We start from the raw sequence: 25,281 nt of genomic DNA, 5'->3' as shown, positions 1-25,281 counted from the left end.
ATTATTGAGTAGCGATGCATTTCAATTTGAGGATAACACTTGAGATATTATTGCTAATGTGTTGAATTTTACTGTTGAGGTTAATGTCTGTTTTTTTGTTGAGAACGCGATTTTCTCAACAATTTCTCAACTTGAATATTACCCTAATCCTTTGAAAAATTGTTGAAATTTAGCATTTTTCAAACGTTTGTGTTTATTGGGTAATAATAGAATTTTCATTAATAATAGAATGATGTTGATTTAAAAGTGGCAAGTTACATGTTGTAGCGTCTATCAGTCAGTGTTTTTATTCTCGATGGAGGCAGCGTGTCTGTAAAATATCTGAAAAACAATCACTTTATTCCATTTGGAAAGTCAAAAAATTTTCACCAATATACCTTTTACGCTTAGTGTTTCACAAAATATAAAATGGCTTTTGTAACAATAGGACTGTGTTGGTATGAAAAATCTGGCCATACTATTTATTATTATATCCTTGTTTTTGACATTTACTTTTATACTTGTCATCACTACTTTAATTGTCATTGATCTCAGCTTCCGCTTTAAGTCTCTCTCTTGTTTAACATCTCTTCAAAGAAGCACGCATAATAAAACTCAACTCTCATTTAACTAATTTAATCGTGTTTTAATTAAACCATCACAACAGACTGTTTTCTTTTAGCACTGGATGAAACATTTGTATGGGCTATCCAGAACATCGTTGCACTGGTGTTCTATCCAGAACATATCATCAGTGCAAGTCGTGCCATGTTGCCAGATTGTATTTTGATAAAGTGACGCTTCTTCGATTCACAATAGCAATTTATTGTGACTAATTAATTTATCGACAAAAATGAATTTCAAACTGATACAATGTCATAAATAATCGCAGCAGTAAATATTTATTACTAATTGGTGCATTTCATACATTAAAAATGCAAGATTTCACTTCTTTTCTGTGATTGTTTTTAAACAGCTGATTACAGTGTTGTATATTTTTGGAGCTGTCCTGGATAAACGAGTAATCTGTTTTCTTTTAGTCCTTCACGGCTAAGGGTATCCAGTGCTAAAAGAAAACAGCCCTAATTGTGAAAGCAAAATACTTTCATGTACATTTCGTACTTTTTGATATGCTTCCCCCATCACAGTTGGCGATTGTTTTAGTGTCATTTACGAGTCTGTGGTAGCGGTGAGGATGAAATGGAACTTTGAAATGCTGGCAGGGACTTTGAATTTCATGTTTTTCCATAAATTAGTCACAATAAATTGCTATTGTGAATCGAAGAAGCATCACTTTATCAAAATACAATCTGGCAACACCAGCGCGACTTACTGATGACATGTTGTGGATAGATCACTAGTGCAACGATGTTCAGGATCGCCGAAACAAATGTAAATATTTGTGTATAAAAATATTTTTCCATTAAAAATCAACAAAAAATTTAAAATTATCGTAATTTGCAAAACCATCTAAAAAGAACTTCCATGGAAGTGAAACAGAACAGGTTCAAACCCCAGCGGGGATAAATTATTTGATTTTATTTTTTATTATTTTTTGTTTACTTCCTTGTGGATTTTCTATTCTTGTGCGCGAATTTTAATTGTCCAAAACTTAAATTTTAACTTAAAACGGCCTATTGCCGTACTTGCTAAGGCTATGGCCACACTAGGCAAATATTTGACCAAAATGAGTGTAAAACATTTTTCCAGAACCATTTTCAATATATCTGGATATGGTTTTTGGAAAATAACCCTACCATGATGTTATATATCCAATATGAGCTCAAAATGTTTACTGGTTTGGCTGTGGCGACAGATTCTCTTTCGATTTCTTTCTAAAGCCTAGTACTAAGATCACGTTTTCGCACGATAAACTGTTATACTCCATATAAAAAAACCTTTGTGCGAAATAAATGCGAAATCTTTGTATTGAGAATTTTCAAACACATATTTATGCAACCCTTGACTTTTCGCACGAAAAAATAGGCAGGTATATTTTTTCGCATAAATAAGTTAACATATCTGGGTTTGAGACCCTATTTGCGGAGATATATGAAGATATTCGTTTTTCGCAGAAACGAACTTAGTACTAAGCATAATATTTGATCAGTGTGACCATAGCATAAGACCTGTCCGAAAGGACTGCATCGGAAGTGGAAAAAATGATAGGGGACCCAGGGATTAGCTTTAAAAGAAATGTTTGTGAGCTTATCCAAAAGAACTGCATCGGAAGTGGAAAAAAATAGATGGGGGATTCCGGGATGCGCTTTAAAAGAAATGTTTGTGGAACAACTTCCAATTTTGTTTGCTGGGATAGTTTGAAGAAATACTCGATGGTATTTGGTAGGGGGAGATGAAAACCATAAACCTATGCCATTAAGCAAATATCGACAATCAAAGTTCTGCTCAAATGAAAAATATGTAATCAGCTGATAGCAAGAAACTGCCTCTAAATATGCCTTGATTTGAATGTGAAGTATACATGTGCAATAAAATATGTATTTATTATAATAAATGTTAATAAATATAGTAATGCTTATTTGTAGATTTGTATTGTATTTTTTCAATAACAAAATTATTTTCTAAAATAAAGAAATGCATATCCTTCTTCTTTTTCAAAAAAAGGGCTAGGGGTATGTGAGTGTTTGCGTGTGATAACTTAATTCAATATCGCTTCCAGTTGAATAGTGTATTTTTCTGAACTTTATTTTAATATTTCCATAGCTCTTAAAAAATCACCCCTTATTATCCGACGAGATAAAGTTACACATGAAAAATCTGAGAAGAAACATAAAGAGTATGACCGATTTTATACTTTTAAAAATGTTTGGCCTTAATAAACATCTTTAACAAGAGAAAACAAGTACCTTACTTGTTTGCGAGTGCAATTATGCATTCAACCTTGTTTTTTTTTGACATATTAAATAGAACCAAAAACTTATTTTTTCTAACATAATAATAAGTAATGTCAGAACTGAGCAAAACATTTGTTTTGTTTTTGATTACTAATTTCAATGGTCATTGCATTAAATTTTATACCCAAAATCTTTCGATCCATTCATATATGCTGTGTACACCCAAAAAAATGTGAGCCCACCATGAAAGAAAAAGTAGGTTTATTTCAGAAAATTTTAACTGGATACATTTTAACTGGATTTAAAAAGGAGGTCCCCTGTCATTGAGCAAAGCATAGAATCGAGTAGCACTAAGTGATAAGAGAGCAGTTCACTGCTTTGGTATCACAATGGACTGAGTAGTAAACCTGAAATATCGGACTGACACTATACCTAACCTAACCTATCGATGTTCAGGCCTTAAGGTAGGATGGGTCCAGAGAAGAGGTGCTCACGTGAGTAATATTCACGAAAAGAAAATTTTACCCACGCACACTCACATACGAAAAAGTCGTGACTCACGGAAAATAACTTGACTCACGAATAATTTTATGAGTAACTTAACTTAGGGACGTGTCGAAAAACAAGATTATGATTACGTTACGTTACTAAACCCTTAACATCGCAGGTATCACTGAAAATGTAAATGAATTCAACTCGTAAGCGTTTTATGTTCGTGGGCTTATTTTTTCCGATATTCGTTACTTACTCACACTTCCGAATAATTTTTTTTCGTGACTCACGCACAACATTTTGTTTATTAATCACGCACATTTATGCCATCAGCATGACTCACGACTTACGCGTGAGTCACGACAATTTCGAGTCACGTGTCTCTAGTCCAGAGTGATCTGGTGGTGAATCGGCTACATTTGGCTGGATAAGCGTGTCATATGGCCCTTGATTACAGATGCGACACACGTCAACTACACTACTATCGATCACTGATAGGTAGGAATTTAGGCGGCTGCATTAGCCTGATCTTAATTGGGCCAAACTGTTTGGTCGATCCAAAAATAATGTACCAAAAATTAAAGACAATTTTACTAAAAAACTACCAAATAAAAAAATTTTATCTTGCAGTTTCTGATTTTTTAGAAAATATTATCAAATTTTTTTTTCTATAGAAAACTTTGTCAAAATTGCATTACTTTAGAAAATTTTGGGAAAAATTGATTTCTATAGAAAATTTTATTTCTATAAAAGCATTTGTTAAAATTTTATTTCTATAAAAAATTTTGTCAAAATTTTATTTCTATAGAAAATTTTGTCAAAATTGTAATCATATAGAAACTTTTGTCAAAATTTTATTCCTGAAATAATTTTGTCAAAATTTTATTCTGGAGAAAATTTTGTCAAAATATTGTGTCAAAATTTTATTTCTATGAAAAATTTTGTCAATATTTTATTTCTATAGAAAATTTTGTCAAAATTTTATTTCTATAGAAATTTTTGTCAAAATTTTATTCCTACAGAAAATGCTGTCAACATTTTAGGTATATTTTGTCAACATTTTATTTCTATGTCAAATTTTGTAAAAATTCTATTTCTATGTCAAATTTTGTCAAAATTGTCAAAATTTTGTCAACATTTTATTTCTAAAGAAAATTTTGTGAAAATTTTATTCATATAGAAAAGTTTTGTAAAATTTTTATTTCTATGGAAATTTTTGTCAAAAATTTATTTCTATAAAAAAATGTTGTCAACATTTTATTTCTATAGAAAATGTTGTGAAAATTTTATTCATATAGAAAATTTTGTCAAAATTGTATTCCTAGAGAAATTCTTGTCAACATTTTGTTCCTAGAGAACATTTTTTCCTACACGCTCACAAAAAATCGCTTCTGTAACATATACTCCCAAACATATTTTGCTTCAAGCATATACATTTTTGGCTATTGCCCAAACATTTATATGTTTGATCTCTTCCAATATATAATATGTTTGAAAGCATATTGGTCTAAACAATATATGTTTGGGTAGTCAATTTCAAAACATTTTGTATTTTTGCATCCAAATTCAATAATGTTGTCTTCCAAAAAACAATATGTTATTATGTGAACATATAATATGTTTGGAAGCATTTTGCACCCAAAAATATTATATGCTTAAAAAAATTCTCCCAAACAATATTGTGCTCAAAATTTTATTTATTTATTTATATATTTACAATCATAATGAATTATGAAAATAAACAGGTAATATAGGTGCTAACAACATAGGTTTTCGACCCGAATGCTCAAAATTTTGTTTTGCCCAATTGTATATTCCCCCACATCTTTCTCACTTCCACGAGATTTTTTAGTTCTTAGCACCTTTTTCTGTAATACAAACATTGTAGAAGAAATTATTCAATTGTATGATTTTTTTTATTTTAATTTTACCTTTTGCCGGACGGGGATTCGAACAGCGGACCACACAGTTTGTAAGGATCAAAGAAGTAGCTGATCAATTGCCCAAGGAAAAATAAAATGTTAATTTTGTAATAACAAGCAACAACCACCAACTTAATTCAATATCGCTCCCTGTTAAATAGCGCTCCAAGCTACTAAACACATATATGTTTATAGGCTATTTCTAAATTAATATATGTTTGCATCCAAGCATATTATATTTAAAAACATTTTATGTCCCAAACATAATATGTTCTAACATATTAACATATATGTCCCAAACATGTTATGCTAGTTTATGAACATTATATGCTTGCACTCAAAAATATTGTGTTTAAAAATTTGTGTTCCAAACATATAATGTTTATAGCCAAACATATGAAAAACAGTCTTTTTCATCCGTGTAGAGAAAATGTTTTCAAAATTTTACCCTATACAAAATTTTGTTTCTATAGAAAATTTTGGCAAAATTTTATTCCTATAGTAAATTTTGTCTAGAGAAAATTTGTCAATGAGGCATCAAGAATTCTGCCAATCTACCAAACAGTAAAAAATCTACCATTTTGGTTAGAATTCTACCAACTGTGGCAACCGTGATCTGATTTCGACAACCATTATGTTTGGCGAGAAAACAACATTGTTGCTGCAAAAACCAAAAATAATATTTTAATCTAGGAGGTGATCATATTCCTTCTCTGCGTGTAGATGCCTCAGCATTAGCATAGAAATTTCGTCGGGACCCAGCGCCTTGGATGGTTTTGCTCTGTTTACGATACAATTTTTTTTTTTTGTTGCTGAAGGGAACTGTTATCATAGTGGAAATGAGCAATTTTTTTGTTTTGTGTATGTTATATATGTATGTAACGTTTAAGTGAATTTATTTCCTCTTTGGATATCAATGGTATTAATTCGACTTTGATACATGCAAAATAAAACAATTTAAACGTATACAATGACATAGTTACACAAAATAATTGCTAATGTCATTTAGTCTAAATTCGGTGGTCGGTGTGATAGCGCTAATAGGAAATTCAAGCGTACAAAAATGTCAATATCCAGTTTTTATGCAGACAAAGAAATTCTTGTAACAGGTGGAACAGGTAAACCAACTGAGATGATATTTTACATACTATAGCACTTCTAATTAAATACTTTCCTCCCGTCTTAGGATTCATTGGCAAAGTCTTAATAGAGAAAATTATTCGTTCTTTGCCAAATGTTGGCAAATTGTATATATTAACTCGCAGCAAAAAAGGCAAAACCTCCGCGGAGAGATTAAAGGATATTTTGCGAGATCCTTTATTTCGAAGGGCTTGGGAAGAACAACCGCAAGCATTTCAAAAAGTTGTTCCTATCGATGGAGATTGTCAAGAATTGGGTCTGAATTTAAAACCCAATGATCTGGAAAAAATTCGAAATGTTTCGATAATTTTCCATGCAGCTGCCAGTGTACGCTTTGATGATCATTTGAAGCCAGCAATATTACTGAACACACGTGGAACTTATGAGTTGGTGAAAATCGCCGAAACCCTAGTGAATTTGAAGGCCTTCATTCATGTATCGACGACATATGCATACCCGAACAAGCATACATTGGATGAAAAGGTAAGCCATTGAACTTTTGTGTGCGGACACTGAAAAAAAGTTGGTGTTTGTGGTATTGATTACGACGAATTACAAGGTAGGTTTCGCTTACCTGATATTGGGAAATAAATCTTTACTATAGACTTTGTCAACTTTTGAGAATGTAAACCTCAAATTAAAATTCAAACGATGTATCAAGTATAAATGATGTAATTTTTGAAGTAAAAATAAACACCCTTATTCCTGAAGTCGCCCTCGTCGTCGCTTTTCGTCAGTCGCCACTAATTGGTATTCCGTTCCTCGATGTATTCTGCTATCGAAGGAAATCGGTATTCCTGTTGTCGCTTTTTGTCGCCTTTAAATTTACCAGCGACGAGTTTAGTGTTTAATTTTTGAAGAAGTTTTTTAGACTTTATTAATCGAACAATTGAAAAATAAATGTAAAAATGGAAATTGGTAAGAGGTAAAGTGACTAATCTTCAACAATTACAAAAAAATGGGAAAGTTTATATAGCAGTTATGGTCATCACATTCAAATCATAGCAAATCATTGCACCACGGAGCCACCGTGGTGCAATGGTTAGCATGCCCGCCTTGCATACACAGGGTCGTGGGTTCGATTCCTGCTACGACCGAACACCAAAAAGTTTTTCAGCGGTGGATTATCCCACCTCAGTAATGCTGGTGACATTTCTGAGGGTTTCACTGCAATGTGGAACGCCGTTCGGACTCGGCTATAAAAAGGAGGTCCCTTGTCATTGAGCTTAACATGGAATCGGGCAGCACTCAGTGATAAGAGAGAAGTTCACCACTGTGGTATCACAATGGACTGAATAGTCTAAGTGAGCCTAATACATCGGGCTGCCACATAACCTAACCTAACCTAACACTGTACAATTAAAGTAAACGTGTTGATTTTCAAATCCATTTATTTTTAATAGAAATCCTTCAAGGCCAATGTATTTTATTTAGCACCAAACTTAGATAACAATTGTGTCGAACTTTGAATGATCCTTGGACACATAATGTCAACGTCGTTCCAATTGTATATGCCGGATGTTGTTATTGTCCTAATGTAGATATCTATATCATTTCCCGAGTCAAATTTATCATTTATTTTGATTTTCCAAGTCAACATTGGATTACAAACAAACAGCATTTTAAACGCAAATAATTAAAATTCAGTTTTACACATCAGCTGATTGTTTTCTAGTGATATCGGTCTTTTATTACCGAGTATTGTAATTGGTACAAAAAGTAATCGTCGTCGTCGCCGTCGCCACTTCGCAGGAATACCAAATGAATGACAAGACGACTTAAAAGCGACAGACGACAAAAAGCGACGGCGAGAGCGAGGGCGACTTCAGGAATAAGGGTGAAAGCACAAAAATTCATCGTATTTTACCCTTTGACTACCGATGTCCACTTAGAAATACATACGAAAGCAACACCAAACTCTTCTTCGCCACTTAGTTTCGATTTATTTCTCGATGTTATTTTAAAGTAGAGGATTTAATCTAAATAAGCTATAAATATTTTCAATATTGGTAAGCACTAAAATGCATTTTTATAAACTTCTTTAACAGTAAACGAAAAATTCGAAATTTTGAAACAGTTTTTCTAGTGTATGTTCTCTAGAAAATGGTCATTCATAGAAAAATTATATCTCATATTTTCGAATTTTTTTTTTTAATTTTTTCTCACACTTTGATAGATATTATAGGTCAAATAGCCCTTATTTTCGCAAGGCCATTTGGTCACAATTCAAGAATCAAGTTTCAGAAAAAACTCATATAGCTCTTGAACTAATTGAGGTAGGTCCTCAAAATGTTGTTAGTACAAATAAAAGTAGAAGAAAAATTAAAGTTTTTAACATCAGATTTATTTCGGTAGTAAAAGGGTTAAAGTCGATTTCATTAATATTGAAGAATTGTTTCAGATTTTATGACATGAAGTGTTTGTGTTTGCTACAAGTTGTGTAATTTTTGATATGTAGAACTAATTTGTTCCATATACCATATATTTTGAACATTCTGCGTTAGTGGACTGTACACCCAGAAAAAAGTGCCTTTGAAACTAAAGGAAAAAATTTTCATCAATATAGTTTATCCATTTTATTTCCATTAAGGTAAATTTTTGTGAAAAATAATAAAATTTACTCGTTTCAGTAAAAAAATCCTAAACTGTAAGCAGTTAGGAATAGTTCATTAACTAGAATAAGGCATGGAATTTTACTCATACTATTTTCTTCGCTGGGTATAAGAATTTACTACTGAAAAAGAAAATTTTATTCACCGATAACAAAGCATTCGTAAAAATAAACAAAAACCGAACTAAAACCAAGTTTCCTCAAAATTAGTAAAATTTCTTATAAAATGATAATTGCGACTTCCTTTATAATAGAAAGTTTTTCATACATACGAACAACACTTGGCGTAGAAAAATATTTTAGTTCATTCGTACTAAGAAGTATGCAATCCTTTCAAAACTTAAGGAAACACACTTGTTAGAATATAGGAAATTTTCCTAAATTTCTATTGTCTACCTGTAATCGATACCTTTCATCGTAATCGATGTGTTTGCGCGTCGGTTGTTTTTTTTAGTTGGAATCGCGTTGTTTCGGAGAGATTGTTAAAAAATAATATGGTAAAATAATATAATAAATAACAAATAAAATATATAAAATATTTGTTATTTTAAATTAGTGAGAAAAATTTTCGTTTTTTTAAATAAATCTATCAATGTTCGTGATAGTGTATAAAGAAAGAAAACACCAGCAGAATAGCAACCCTTTCATTTGTCTTCATTTTGGAATCTTCAATTATCAGGTAATATTCAGTGACGCTAACCTTTTGCAACAAAAATGTTTTATGATTTTTTATATTTGTAGGTATTGAAATTGTAAAAGGAGGACAAAATCGTTAGGCAGCAACTTATTAAAAGTGAAAAGTACAAGAAGAAGAAAAAGTGCGTTTTACAGTTGATAATATCACACGGAAATTGGAAATAGTGGAATAATAAACTAATATTTCAAAGAGATTCGATGCTGTTGATTCTTAATAAATATATTCAATATATTAATAAAACATGTCTTTTATTGAAGATAAAATGTCTTATAGAAATAAATAAAATTGTATTTAAAAACGAAGGTAAGCAGTTCTAATTATGAAGTAAAAGTTTTACCACAAATGTGTAAGATTTGTCGAAATGAATGAAAAAATTTCAATAAAATCATTCCATATATGAATTCAAATTAGTTAAATTTTTTCATTCTGTAGTATAGTGGTATATAAATATAGGAAAATGTTAACTAATATATGGAATGCATTATTCCTAATTTCTACGAAAATCACATCGTTCAAACAAATAAAAATGTCTTTGGCGCTATACGAAGTTCAACTTTCTTCACAATGAGTTCATTTTAACTTAAAGAAGGGGTCACTTTTTTCTGGGTGTATTAACTTTTGTTTAATATGAATTTTGTTTACATGCATTATTTTGGTGAGTATAGTGGCGTATGTAGTTGACTCTTTATAAACTTAATTTAATAGTAGGATTTTGAAGCTGTTACATAACTGTTTCACCTGCAACCATGTTGGCTCAGTGAACATGGTTCTAAGAAAAATATAATTGTCCTCATCTAAAATGTTATTATATTGATAAAAACAATTAAATAATCGGACTCATTTGGCTCTTTCTTCTTTCTGCACCAGCACATCACCATCCGTCTTCTTTCCAGTGCTTTTTATACTTGCTTTTTTTATATATATATATATATATATATATATATATATATATATATATATATATATATATATATATATATATATATATATATATATATATATATATATATATATATATATATATATATATATATATATATATATATATATATATATATATATATATATATATATATATATATATATATATATACTAGGAGTACAATTAGTAGTGTAGTCAAGTGTGCCAAATTTTATTGAAATCGGTTCAGATTTAGATATAGCTCCCATTTATATCGTTCGCCCGATTTATACTCATATGACCACAGTGGCCAATCGTTTACTCCGATTTAATTGAAATTTTGCACAGGGAGTAGAATTAGCATTGTAGCTATGCGAGCTAAATTTGGTTGAAATCGGTTCAGATTTAGATATATCTCCCATATATAGCTTTCGCACGATTTACACTCATATGACCACAGAGGCCAATTTTTAACTCCGATTTAGTTGAAATTTTCCACAGGGAGTAGAATTAGCATTGTAGCTATCCGTGCCAATTTGGTTGAAATCGGTTCAGATTTAAATATAGCTCCCATATATATGTTTTTTTGTGATTTCGAAAAAATTGTTAAAATACCAAAATTTTCCTTGTAAAATCGCCACTGCTTATTCTAAAAGTTGTAAAAATGACTCTAATTTTCCTAAATTTCTAATGCATATATATCGAGCGATAAATCATAAATAAACTTTTCCGGAGTTTCCTTAAAATTGCTTCAGATTAAAATGTTTCCCATTTTTTTACTAACATTGTGTTCCACCCTAGTGCATTAGCCGACTTAAATTTTGAGTCTATAGATTTTGTAGAAGTCTATAAAATTCTGTCCAGATCGAGTGATATTTAAATGTATGTATTTGGGACAAACCTTTATATATAGCACCCAACACATTTGACGGATGTGATATGGTATCGAAAATTTAGATCTACAAAGTGGTGCAGGGTCGGCCCCGCCCGACTTTAGACTTACTTGTTTTTTTTTTGTTTTGCTAATGGAGGTTTGACATCCTTCCTTCACATCCATCACTTTGGCGACAAGTGAGATGTATCTACTCGTTACTCTAACAGCGATTTGTTGGCATTCTCTCATTTACCTTTTATACTCTCTGTTTTTGATCCTTCTACCAATTTTGGTGCCACGGATGGGGTTTTGTCATTTGCGGGTCCCTCGGTTGATGATTTCACCAATTTACAGTGTCCTCCAAAGTGAGGAGCTGCCGGCGACAAAAAAGCGACCGCTTTCCGCAATTCCTTCTTTGCCGCTTTCTTCATTCTTCTCTAATTCCCATATAAGCGTAGATTTATTTTGCTCGTAAAAGTTCTCCAACGCTTCAACATCCTGGTTGATATTTTTATACACGCAGAGAAGGAATATGATCACCCCAACCCTGTTTCAAGAGCAAACTGTTACTTTTTCACGGCAAACATGTAACATGTTTGGCGAAACCATGTTATTTTCTCGAAAATTACATATCTGATTTAGGAAAGTATGTTATGTTTAACGAGAAAAGAATATTTTTGTAACAAAAATTTTATATAGGCGCCGTGAAAAAGTTACATGATGCTCTTGAAACCTGTTTGAGGTGATCATATTCCTTCCCAGTATGATTCATCATTAGATTCCAGTACAAGTCATTGATTTCTTCGATCTGCACCTCCCAGGATCTTCTTGCCTCTTCTAGCAAAATTTTACTATCGGTATGCTCTAAATCCATTATACATTTCCGCATCCTCCGAATAAGTATCCTTATTCTTTCTTTCCTCGTCTCGATTTCCATCTTGGTTATAATGTTGTTTATATTTTATTTGTTTAATTCGTTGTTAAAGCCACGGGAGAAATCTCAGTTTATATATATGAACCAAAAATCATTGTTATAAGGATTTCAATTTATTTCCTTCTATTTAAATGTTTGTTTTCAAATTATCCTGTCGATGTGGCGGTGCTGATTATATTTTATTTTATAGTCTTTATTATTTTTTGTTACCAAACAATTTATTTTATTTTTTTGATGATGATTACAAACTCACTGAGTATTTTTTTGATACTTACGTACATAGGACGTATTTGTTCCACATAAATTTGTTTTGATTAGAACCCCTCAGAGATCCCATGTTCAAGGCATATTTGTTTTGAACAACTAAAATACAATAAGTTATTATTTATCTAAGATCAAAGGTGGAATAAACGATTGCATACAACAATATTTAAAATGGTACTGTGAATCAAAAATTCCAAAAATTCAATTAAAATAGTGTCAATTAATTTTTTAATAGACTTTTAATTAATTTTTTTTTTAATTGATACCATCATTTCTGTGATTGAAGACATTTCAATGAAAAAATTAATCAATTAATTTCGTGATTGAATCAAAAAAAATGTTTGTGTGTAGGGCCGTGCTGCCAACTCCCCAAAGCTAAAAAGCGCCAAAAATATATAATAAATTCTAACATACCACTTCCCACCACAAAATCGAAAATCAAATGCTCTACAAAAAAAAAACATGTATTATATAAATTTTGTGTATTGAATTTGAAATTTTATGAAGTTATGAACCGCTATTCAAGTTAAGTTTTAATGCTTTCATCCAATTCATTTTGATCAGTAATGTCTTTAAACTTTCAAAATATTAATATATGGAAGGAGTCTATTGCTTATTTCAGTTGTGCGTGCTTTTGTGTATTTAATACAAACGTTTTTAATGACATCTTTATCAAGTTCAAAAATTCGGCACTCGTCGCTAGACTTTTCTACAGAATACCCTAAACAATATTAATTACAAAATAATCAATAACACCTTCATAACAATCAAATTCTATATTTGGCAATAAAGTTGAGTTTCTTAAGCTCTTGAAAGTCTAATCCAAATTTTTGTATCAATTAAACTTTATACTGTTCAGAATGAAAAAAAGCATGCCAGAAAGCACCAAGTTGGTGCTTTTTATGAAAAGGCGCCAAAAAGGTAATTTGGTGCTTTTTAGAAATCCAAAAGCACCAAATTGGCATCACTGTGTAGGGGATTTTTTTGCCGAAATCCTCATAGATTTCAATATTGATGTCAGCTGGCTTGTACTGGCTTCATAGACCAATTGAGTGATTTTTATACCTTCCACCATACGATGGGGGGTATATTAACTTTGTCATTCCGTTTGTAACACATCGAAATATTGATCTAAGACCTCATAAAGTATATATACCCAGCAACAAAATTTCGAAGTTCTTCCGAAGGCACAACTTTAAAAGCACTTCCAGAGGATGCACTCCCAATGATGTTCTTTATTTTAATTACCCAGGAAGTTCTTTTCATTCAATTTTTATAACATGCTTTTTTCATATTTTTAATGGGTAATTTTAACTTTTTTTTTTGTTTCAGACAAGCGTTAGGATCCATTAAAAATTATTACAAATTATAAAAATTATTTATTTGACAAAATATCACAGAATTTTTTAATTTACATCCAAGACATTGAATTCGGGTCACACCTAAAGAAGTGATGCAAATTCAGTGCAACGGCTCAAATGGAGGACTTCCGTCTTATGACAAGCCCATGTTAAATTCATCGCTTCGGCGTCACCACTTCCGGATCCAAAAAGAACATTTTCATTACATTTTTGGCGACGCTTTGTTTGCTGGGATATTCTGGGTCGTGGTGAAATTCTGAGTCCGTCTGTTGAAATCACGCTAACTTCCGAACGAAACAAGTTATTGACTTGAAACTTGGCACAAGTAGTTGTTATTGATGTAGGTCGGATGGTATTGCAAATGAGCCATATTGGGCCACTTTTACGTATAGCCCCCATATAAATCGACGCTCAGATTTGGCTTGCGGAGCCTCTAAGAGAAGCAAATTTCATCCGATTCGGCTGAAATTTGGTACATGGTGTAAGTATATGGTCTCTAACAATCATGCAAAAATTGGTCCACATCGGTCCATAATTATATATAGACCCCATCCCCAGATTTGACCTCCGGAGCCTCGTGGATGAGCAAAATTCATCCGATTCGGTTGAAATTTGGTACGTGGTGTTAGTATATGGTCTCTAATAACCATGCAGGAATTGGTCCATATCGGTTCATAATTCTATGTAGCCCCTATATAAACCGATCCCCAGATTTGACCTCCGGAGCCTCTTGGAAGAGCAAAATTCACCCGATCGGGTTGAAATTTGGTACGTGGTGTTACTATATGGTCCCTAACAACCATGCAAAAATTGGTCCGTATCGGTCAATAATTCTATGTAGCCCCCATTTAAACCGATCCCCAGATTTGACCTCCGGAGCTCTTTGAGGAGCAAAACTCATCCGATCCGGTTGAAATTTGGTACATTGCGCTAGTATGTGGCCGCTAACAACCATGCCAAACTTGGTTCATATCGGTCTATAGTTATATATAGCCGATCCCCATAAAAAATCTACCAAAATTTTATTACTATAGAAAATGTTGTCAAAATTTTAGTACTATACAAAATTTTGTAAAGGTTTTATTTCTATAAGAAATTTTGTCAAAATTTTATTTCTATAGACAATTTTGTCAAAATGAATTATATACGTATTTAATCGGCATTTTTTTGGGTAATATATACCCCGTTTGGACTAATTTACAATTGAGAAGACGGTGTTAAAAAGTTTTAAGATACCTTGCCATCGGCAAGTGTTACCGTAACACAAGTAATTCGATTGTGGATGACAGTCTTTAGTGGAAGTTTTTACGCAATCTATGTTGGAGGGTACATAAGATTTGGCCTGGCCGAACTTACGGCCATATATACTTGTTTAATTTAGCTTTAATTTGTTTTCTAGACGAAACACCAAATATTGTAAAAGCATATAAAATTCTATACATCCACACATTTTGTAATTCAAATTGATTGATTCGTACGTTTATTCCCGTTTTCCATAAAGAAATTGAGTCACTTGACAGCGCAATTGAGTGGAATGACTGTGCACTGCAAATAAACAAAACCATGGTGAATTATCAAAGTATGTCTCTATATTTCAACAAAACCTCTTTCCAAATCCACTATACTGCTTGTACTAACTCTGTGTTAAGAGAAGACTTTATGTTGGATCTTAAACAAAGGGGTTGTTTAAAAGAGTGAGAAACAAATGAACGGAAACCAATTTAAATATAGTTAACGAAAACACAAAATGCCTTCACATTCGTATAGTGAAGACAATAAAGTTTGATAGTTAAGACAATATTTTTGGTAAATTTTTCATACTTATTCATATTTTTTCCTTTCACAGATTTATCCAGCTTATGCAGATTGGCGCAAAACGATTAAATTGGCGGAAACCTTCGATACGGATACATTGAATATCTTTTTCCCGAAGTACAGTTTGAATCAGCCTAATTCGTACACATTTACAAAAAGTCTAGCTGAACATATAATCAATGATCATCGCCATAAACTACCAGTGGCAATTTTACGCCCATCTATAGGTAATGTAAAAAAAATTTCAGTTAATTAGTCGATTTTTATAACGAAATAGAATTACAAATTCACTGGCAACGATAGAAGTTTAAATTCTTGTCGACACCGAACCATTCGGCTAATCTCGAGTGGAATTTAGCCGTCAATTAATCAAAATATATTTTTAAATTCGAAAAGCTTACAAGAAGATTTATCACAATGGACTGAATAGTCTAACTGAGCCTGAAAATAAATCGGGCTGCCACTTTAACTTTAACATTTATTATAAGATTGGTTGTACAATTTATCTAATGGCGGTTCGGAAACTGTTGTTTTGATTTTTTAATGGGTAATGCGCTTTATGCACTTTACAGACTATCAGTTATTCCGAACGACAGTGCTCGTGTCGAACATATCCCATATATTGTGCACATTATAAGTTAAGTCCGAAGGCATAATCGATACTGCTGCATTTTTTCCATAAACATGTATCCCATAAACAGTATCGATTATGCCTTCGGACTTAACTTATAATGTGCACAATATATGGGATATGTTAGACACGAGCACTGTCCTCCGGAATAACTGATAGTCTGTAAAGCGCATAAGTGACCGACCCCGAGATAGGCGTACACCGAGGTTGTGTCTTCTCATCACTCTCAGAGTCAAAGAGGAATAACCTGGGGGTTTCAAGGAAACATCTGCGACCTCGACTACGCCGACGACATTTGCTTTCTTGCGCATAAGTGTACGGAAATCCACGAATTGCGAGCAACAACGACATAATTGCAGTAGATGGGAAACCAATTGACATTGTAAATACATTTTGCTATCTGGGAAGCATAATTACATCAAAAGGTGGTACCTCCGACGATCTAGCCGCTTTCGCGTCTATGCAGAAGGTAAGGCTCTCAACGTACATATCAAGGAACACAATCTTCAATCCCGATTATAAAGTCCGTGCTACTTAATAAAATAGTGTGAATATTTTGTCCAAACACTATCACAAACCAAGACCTATAGCTGGTCACCAAGTAGCAACCAATAATACAAGAAATCCGAAGAAGAAAATGGATATGGATTGGACATACATTGCGGAAACATCACGATGACATAACACGGACAATACTCGACTGGAATCCTTAGGGAAGCCAAAGTAGAGGGAGAAGATTAGTAGATGTCAAAGCACACGAGGCGGTATTGATATGGCGAGAACTGGAATACTTAGGTGTAATATTGTGGAGGACAACTTATCCCTCTACTTGACAATTCATAATGAAATTCTTTTATAGCGTCTGTACCATTTCACCACTTTGATTTTCCGAACTTTTTGAAAGTCTCTTCAGTGTCTAGTTAAATTATTTGCTTCATATTTTCAAATGCTCTTCTTTTCCTTCTCATAGTCATTTCAACAATTGAAGAACCTTTTCCCGGATGGATTGATAATTTCAATGGACCCATTGGCATGTTGGTAGCCTGTGGTGTTGGTATTATGCGAACCACTCATTCCAATCCCGATGTTGTTTCCGATTTTATACCGGTGGACTTTTGTGTTAGAACCCTACTACTAAGTGCCTACAAAATCGGCATTGAATCTAAATCTTTGTGTGGTGAAAATGAATTACAAGTATTTAATTGCTCAAACTCAGATATGAATAGCATTAGTACAGGTCAAATAATAGAGTTGGGCAAGCGAGCTATATGGAAGAATCCATTTGAGAAAGGTATTTGGCTGCCAGAGGGAAATATTACACGATGTGCTGTCTGGCATTATATCAGAGTAAGTACCGTTCATATGTAGATCTCTTTTCACCAACAATGACTAATAATTCATTTCAAATTTCCAGCTTATATTACTGCAACTTATTCCTGCCATATGTTTAGATTTTTTTATGAAATTGGCTCGATATCCTCCATTGTAAGTATAATAGGGCCGTTTTCTTTTTGCACTGGATACCCTAAGCAGTCACGGACTAAAAGAAAACAGAGTACTCATTTATCCAGGACATCTCCAAAAAATATGCAATACTGTCATCAGCTGTTTAAAAACAATCACAGAAAACAAGTGAAATCTTAAATTGTTAATGTATGAAATGCTCAAATAGTTATAAATATGTACTGCTGCGATTATTCATGACACTGTATCACTTTGAATTTCACGATATTCGATAAATTAGTCACAATAAACTGCTATTGTGAATCTAAAAAGTGTCACTTTATCAAAATGCAATGTGGTAACACCGACTCGACTTGCACTGATGATATCTGGATAGAATACCAGTGCAACGATGTTCTGGATAGCCCATACAAATGCTGCATCCAGTGTTAAAAGAAAACAGCCCTAACATTATGTAATATTGGTAGGTTGCTCCGGTTGCGGTTAGGGTAAAGTTATTTTTGTTGTTGTCTTGTGTTATCATCCATTTCAGTATTGCGCTTTTGGTATATCAGCTTGCATCCAGATCAAGGAACTCTGGTGAGTCGGATAAGTTTGCAGGACAAGCGAAAATGTGATATATGCCAAGACTGAGGTGGGATAATCCACCGCCTAAAAATGTTTGGTGTTCGGTTGAAGCAGGAATAAAACCCACAACTTTGTGTATGGAAGGCGGGCATGCTAGCTATTGCACCACGGTGGCTCCGAATAATGTAACGTTTGATCTTCATTATCTAGACCCCGAAATCCAGCTTTACAAAACATAGCCTTTAGATCAGACAGCTACCATGCAAGTCTGAATGGGATTCGCAAGGATACCGTAGCTGAAGTGGTGAGAAGCTATACAGTTATTCTTGTTCTCTGCGTCCTACCACCGTCCATAGCACCGAAGGAAAGAGACCTCCCGCGGCAGGTAAGTGCAGCCGCCTCAATTCCTACCTATCAGCTCTTGAAAGCAGCGAAGCTTGGCATATATCACATTTCAAGAGCTGATAGGTAGGAATTGAGGCGGCAGCACTTACCTGCCGCGGGAGGTCTCTTTCCTTCGGTGCTATGGGCGGTGTGAGGACTCCGAGAACAAGAATAACTGTATAGCTTCTAACCACTTCAGCTACGGTATCCTTGCGAATCCCGTTTAGACTTGCATGGTAGCTGCCTGATCTAAAGGCTATGTTTTGTAAAGCTGGATTTCGGGGTCTACATATTGAAGAACAAATGTTACATTATTGGGAACCACCGTGGCTAGCCTGCTTCAACCGAACACCAAAAAGTTTTTCAGCGGTGGATTATCCCACCTCAGTAATGCTGGTGACATTTCTGAATGTTTCATAGCTTCTCTAAGTGGTCACTGCAATGAGGAACACTGTTCGGACTCGGCTATAAACAGGAGATCCCTTGAGCTTAACCTGGAATCGGGCAGCACTCAGTAATAAGAGAGAAGTTCACCACTGTGGCAAGAACAAGAATAACTGTATAGCTTCTCACCACTTCAGCCACGGTATCCTCGTGAATCCCGTTTAGACTTGCATGGTAGCTGCCTGATCTAAAGGCTATGTTTTGTAAAGCTGGATTTCGGGGTCTAGATAATGCAGATCAAACGTTACATTATTCGGAGCCATCGTGGTGCAATGGCTAGCCTGCTTCAACCGAACACCAAAAAGTTTTTCTGCGGTGGATTATCCCACCTCAGTAATGCTGGTGACATTTCTGAATGTTTCATAGCTTCTCTAAGTGGTCACTGCAATTAGGAACACTATTTGGACTCGGCTATAAACAGGAGATCCCTTGAGTTTAACCTGGAATCGGGCAGCACTCAGTAATAAGAGAGAAGTTCACCACTGTGGTACCACAATGTACTGAATAGTCTAAGTGAGCCTGATACATCGAGCTGCCACCTTACCTAACATAACCTATGTCCACCTTGCATATATAGGGTCGTGGGTTCCACCCCAGTTTCGACCGAACACCAAAATGTTTTTCAGCGGATTATCCTCTCATTAATGCTGTTGACATTTCTGAGTGTTTCAAAGCTTCTCTAAGTGGTTTCACCTCAATGTGGAACGCCGTTCGGACTCGGCTATAAAAAGTAAATCCTTTGTCATTCAGATAAACATAGAATCGGGCAGCACTCAGTGATAAGAGAAGTTCACCAGTGTGGTATCACAATGTCTAAGTGAGTCTGAAATACCGGGCTGTAACTATACCTAACCTAACATAACCCAAAAGATGGTGGTTTGGATGGTTACTGTGAACATATATTTGTGTCTACACACGGGAAGAGCTTGATCTCCACATAAAGATGATCGAGGGGTGTTCTTGGGTCCTGTAGCGATTCTAAGGGCAGTGTTCTGGCGGGTCTGTATATTCCACTGCATATCTTTAGTCTGAAGTGTCCTCACTAGCGGCCCATAGCTTACCACTGACCCGTAAATGGGCTTATAGGCAACCATATATGTTTCTTTGCCCGGTCCCCGAGTACTGTCGGCAAGCAACTTGAGGATTTTTTACCCTGAAAGTTATCACAAATTACAGGCAAAGCTATTGTGGAAAATGGTTGGGTTAGGTTATGTTAATAAGAGTGTCGAGGCTTCTTGGCTCGTATTAGTTAATAATAATGGGTTGAGAAAGGTAGTGCTCCAAGATCGCCTTATCCTATCAGCACTCCCTACGATACTGTGAACATACAATTGTGTCTACACACGGGAAGAGCTTGATCTTCACATAAAGATGATCAAGGGGTGTTCTTGGGTCCTGTAGCGATTCTAAGGGCAGTGTTCTGGCGGGTCTGTATATTCCACTGCGTATCTCTAGTCTAAAGTGTCCTCACTAGCGGCCCATAGCTTACCACTGACCCGTAAATGGGCTTATAGGCAACCATCTATGTTTCTTTGCCCGGTCCCCAAGTACTGTCGGCAAGCAACTTGAGGATTTTTTACCCTGAAAGTTATCACAAATTACAGTGGCGTGGGCAGGCAAAGCTATTGTGGAAAAGGGTTGGGTTAGGTTATGTTAATAAGATTATCGAGGCTTCTTGGTTCGTATCAGTTAATAATAATGGGTTGAGAAAGGTAGTGTTCCAAGATCGCCTTATCCTATCAGCACTCCCTACGATACTGTGAACATATAATTGTGTCTACACACGGGAAGAGCTTGATCTCCACATAAAGATGATCAAGCGGTGTTCTTGGGTCCTGTAGCGATTCTAGAGGCAGTGTTCTGGCGGGTCTGTATATTCCACTGCGTATCTCTAGTCTGAAGTGTCCTCACTAGCGGCCCATAGCTTACCACTGACCCGTAAATGGGCTTATAGTCAACCATCTATGTTTCTTTTCCCGGTCTCCAAGTACTGTCTGCAAGTATCTTGAGGATTGTTTACCCTGAAAGTTATCACAAATTACAGTGGCGGGGGCAGGCAAAGCTAGGTTATGTTAATAAGAGTATCGAGGCTTCTTGGCTCGTATTAGTTAATAATAATGGGTTGAGAAAGGTAGTGCTCCAAGATCGCCTTATCCTATCAGCACTCCCTATACACATTCACGAGATAGATGTGCGGTCAACACCAAGCGCCCTGTCACGGCTCAAATTACCGCTCATTCCATTCTTTCCACACCTTTTTCCATTGTGGTCAACTAGTAGTGTTCGTTCATGTGTCCCGGGGACTCTATGGACCACTTCGCTTTGGCTACTATCTCGTTGATACTACAAATATTTGCTGATACTACAAATATTTGCAAGTTTTAACTGGGCGAAAATATATGCATCTAGTAACACCAGGTCCATCAAAATATCACCACCATGAAATTTTCCATAACAAAATAGCAAATTAGCTTTTTTTATGTCCTCCCATCTGAACCCATCTCATTTTCAAAAATTTGTCAGAGTTGAAGATATTTTTATTGCATTGTACTTAGAGGCTTCCTTCTAACCTAAATACATGCTGTAACACTTTCGTTTGTTTGGAATATCACAATTTCTTAAATCAAAACTATTCTAACTTTTGTCGTCTTCTCTTTCCACAGTTTACTAAAACTTCAAAGGCGTATATACGGTACGAGCAGTTGTCTATATATCTTTATTAATACCGAATGGAAATTTATCAATAAAAAATTAATTGAACTGGAGAATCTTGTACCCAAGGAAGAAGAAGAGGGGTAAGTTAAGCTTTGTATGAATGGCGGAATGCCAAATTTTTTTCCTCGAAAAAGAATACAACAAAAAGAATTTCCGCGTGACCAAGCAACAACAATCTTTAGTGGTGAGTGCAAAAACTTGATAAGCGATGGCAACACTCTACCATTTCCCGCCAATCAATTAGAATAGATTTTAATTTGGCAACACGCCGCTACACTGTTAGAAAAATATGTTTTTCATATGTTCCGATCTAAACAAAAGTGTTTCGGGCACAATTTTTAAACATAATATATTCGAGTGCTAACATGTAATGTTCCTAAACTAACACTAAATGTTTGGGACACATATGTTAATATGTTAAAATATATTATGTTTGGGGCATGAATGTTTCATAAAAATAATATGTGTGAATGTAAACATATATAAATTTACAAATTTCGAGTAATCATATATATGTTTACAATTTCTGTGAAACAGTTGTATGTTGTATCCGAAAACTGCTTTATGATAAGACCAAAAATTTGATATGTTTAAGTCTAAATATTATATAATTTGAATATTAGAATGAGTATTCGGAGTAAAGAGAATAGACATTCGGAACCAAGAGCATAGAGATTTAAAAAAAAACAGCATGTGTTTTCGCCTTGAGAGAAGAATTTTATGTATGTGTGGACAAATGTTTTGTTTATCATTTTGGCATTATGGACACACATTTTGAATTGAATTACAGAAAAAGGTACCAAGAACTAAAAATTTCGTGGAAGTGAAAATTATGTTAGGGAATGAGCACAATCTTTTTTGGGGAAAATTCTTCCAAGCATATAATATTTTTGGGCTCAAAATGCTTCCAAACATATAATATGTTCACTAGACCTGTCCAGGAAATGTATGAGATTTTTCAAAACACAAATTTTTTAATGAGCACTTACAGTTTTAGAATCTCTCAATGATTGTAATAAAAACTGTGAAAAAAGATTTTGAAAAACTTTTGCCAAAAAGTTGCTCAACGCGGTTGAAGTCAGGATTTTGGCAATTTTCGAAAATTTTAAAGGTATACGTACAAACAAAATTTTAAATAATTTATTAGTAAATATAAGAAATATCTAAAAGCGCAATCTTTGAGCTAAATGCTCAAACAAATAATAAAAAATTCAAAACGTGAAATTCATTGAGCCGTTTGCTTGCTGTAGTCTCTGGAATAAAAAATGCAGAAAATTTCCGCAATTTTTTTTCAATGCATTATATTTTTTCGAAAAAAAGAATTTATATACGTTTGCATATTTTTTATATATTCTTGGAACAATAAGGTATAAAAAAATTTAGATTAAGAATTTTTGGATGTGTCATTAGCCGCTAAAAAATTAATTTCTTTATGAAAGGTCTCACTTAAATATTTTACTTTTAGTTATATGTGGCACTTTTTAAAAATTTTAATCTATCTTATTATTGATTTGACTTTTAGCTCATAGACTGATATTTCACAATAACACATATGGGTTAAGTGAGACTTTCATAAAGAAATTAATTTTTTAGCGACTAATGACACATCTAAAAATTTTTAATCTAAATTTTTTTTATACCTTATTGTTCCAAGAATATATAAAAAATATGCACACGTATATAATTTTTTTTTTCGAAAACATATAATGCATTGAAAAAAAAATTGCGGAAATTTTCTGCATATTTTGATTTCCAGAGGCTACAGCAAGCAAATGGCTCAATAAATTTCACGTTTTGATTTTTTTATTATTTGCTTGAGCATTTAGCTCAAAAATTGCGCTTTTAGATATTTCTTATATTTATTAATAAATTATTTAAAATTTTGTTTGTACGTATACCTTTAAAATTTTCGAAAATTGCCAAAATCCTGACTTCAACCGCGTTGAGCAACTTTTTGGCAAAAGTTGTTCAAAATCTTTTTTCATAGCTCTTATTACAATAATTGAGAGATTCTAAAACTGTAAGTGCTCATTAAAAAATGTGAACTTTGGAAATCTGGACAGGTCTAATGTTCACATAAAACAAACATATTAATGTTTCGGCAGTATTCAATAATATATGTGCTTCCTGCAAAATATGTTTGGAACATATGTTAGAGAAGCGATTTTTTTTGAGGGTGTAGCCGCAACGGTATTCCGTCACGGATATTGAGCTTTCCATAAGAAAACCACGTAGACAAGTGTTCACCTACTGCCTATCGCTATGGTTATATTTACACACTATATCCGTTATCTAATGCTCGAGGATTTCTTTATTAAGTTTAATTAGGCGAATTTAAATATATAGGCCATAATATAATTATTATTATTACATATTAATTTGTGTCTTCTATCTAATTTCAGAAAATGCTTCGAATTTTTAAAATATGTCCATATTGATGCCGAAGAATTTATAATGAATGGCATTAAAGGTGCCAAGGAATTTTTACTCAAGGAAAATCCTGAAGCCTCTCCACAGGCTAAACTTCGTCAACGTATATTCCAGATTTTGCATTATTCTATTCAATTTCTGGGAATATTTTATATAGCACGATTTATTTTAAGATCGTTGTATTCATATTTTGGATCTTGTATATCTTATATAGTTGAAAATCCCATATTTCCATAAATAAACGAAATACAAATTGTGAGAGAAATTGAAAATAAACATTGTTGCGAATATTTCTCAAACAATATTTGTATAAAAGGTAAAAGTGATTACCTAAATTCTAGGTATTTTGTATAATTTATAAACAATCAAATCACACCCAGAGAAGGAATATGATCACCTCAAACATGTTTTAAGAGCAAAATGTTATTTTTGGGTGGTGACCATGTAACATGGTTTTCGCAACAATGTTATTTTCTCGGAAATCATGTATCTGATTTCGACAAGCAGGCTATATTTGACGAGAAAATAACATTTTAGTGGCAAACATGTTACAGGGTCACCATACAAAAATAACATTTTGCTCTTGAAACATGTTTGAGGTGATCATATTCCTCCTCTGCGTGCATATACTACAATACCAATAAAATCAAGTATATACAGCCGTAAGTTCGACCAGGCTATCTGGTAAGTTAGTCCATATGGAATCTACACTGAAAAAAAGTTCCGTAGATAAACTAACAATAAATATAACTTATTTTTATTGCAAAAACATAAATTATTTTATATTTTTTGATTATTATA

General features: G+C 33.7%; 1 protein-coding gene across 1 annotated transcript; it reads left to right on the top strand.

The window, feature by feature from the left end:
* Positions 1-6,207: 6,207 nt before the first annotated feature.
* LOC142232221 (putative fatty acyl-CoA reductase CG5065) lies at positions 6,208-24,802 on the top strand. Its single transcript, XM_075302949.1, has 7 exons — positions 6,208-6,366; positions 6,435-6,871; positions 15,877-16,072; positions 17,447-17,823; positions 17,891-17,961; positions 21,999-22,130; positions 24,453-24,802. The coding sequence occupies exons 1-7, from the start codon at positions 6,312-6,314 to the stop codon at positions 24,715-24,717; spliced, it is 1,533 nt and encodes a 510-aa protein (XP_075159064.1). The 5' UTR covers positions 6,208-6,311; the 3' UTR covers positions 24,718-24,802.
* Positions 24,803-25,281: the final 479 nt, after the last annotated feature.

This window comes from Haematobia irritans, chromosome 3 (assembly GCF_050003625.1).
Source record: "Haematobia irritans isolate KBUSLIRL chromosome 3, ASM5000362v1, whole genome shotgun sequence".
NCBI classification, from domain to species: domain Eukaryota; kingdom Metazoa; phylum Arthropoda; class Insecta; order Diptera; family Muscidae; genus Haematobia; species Haematobia irritans.
The sequence above is the reverse complement of the archived record's forward strand: the minus strand, read 5'-3'. Positions and strand labels throughout refer to the sequence as shown.

What these genes read in the sequence shown, in the direction of transcription:
- LOC142232221 (XM_075302949.1), top strand. Translation starts at nt 6,312, where the DNA reads ATGTCAATATCCAGTTTTTATGCAGACAAAGAAATTCTTGTAACAGGT. An exon ending in CTGTCTGGCATTATATCAGA is followed by an intron (nt 17,824 to 17,890) that starts GTAAGTACCGTT and finishes TCAAATTTCCAG; the next exon opens with CTTATATTACTGCAACTTAT. An exon ending in TTGGCTCGATATCCTCCATT is followed by an intron (nt 17,962 to 21,998) that starts GTAAGTATAATA and finishes CTCTTTCCACAG; the next exon opens with TTTACTAAAACTTCAAAGGC.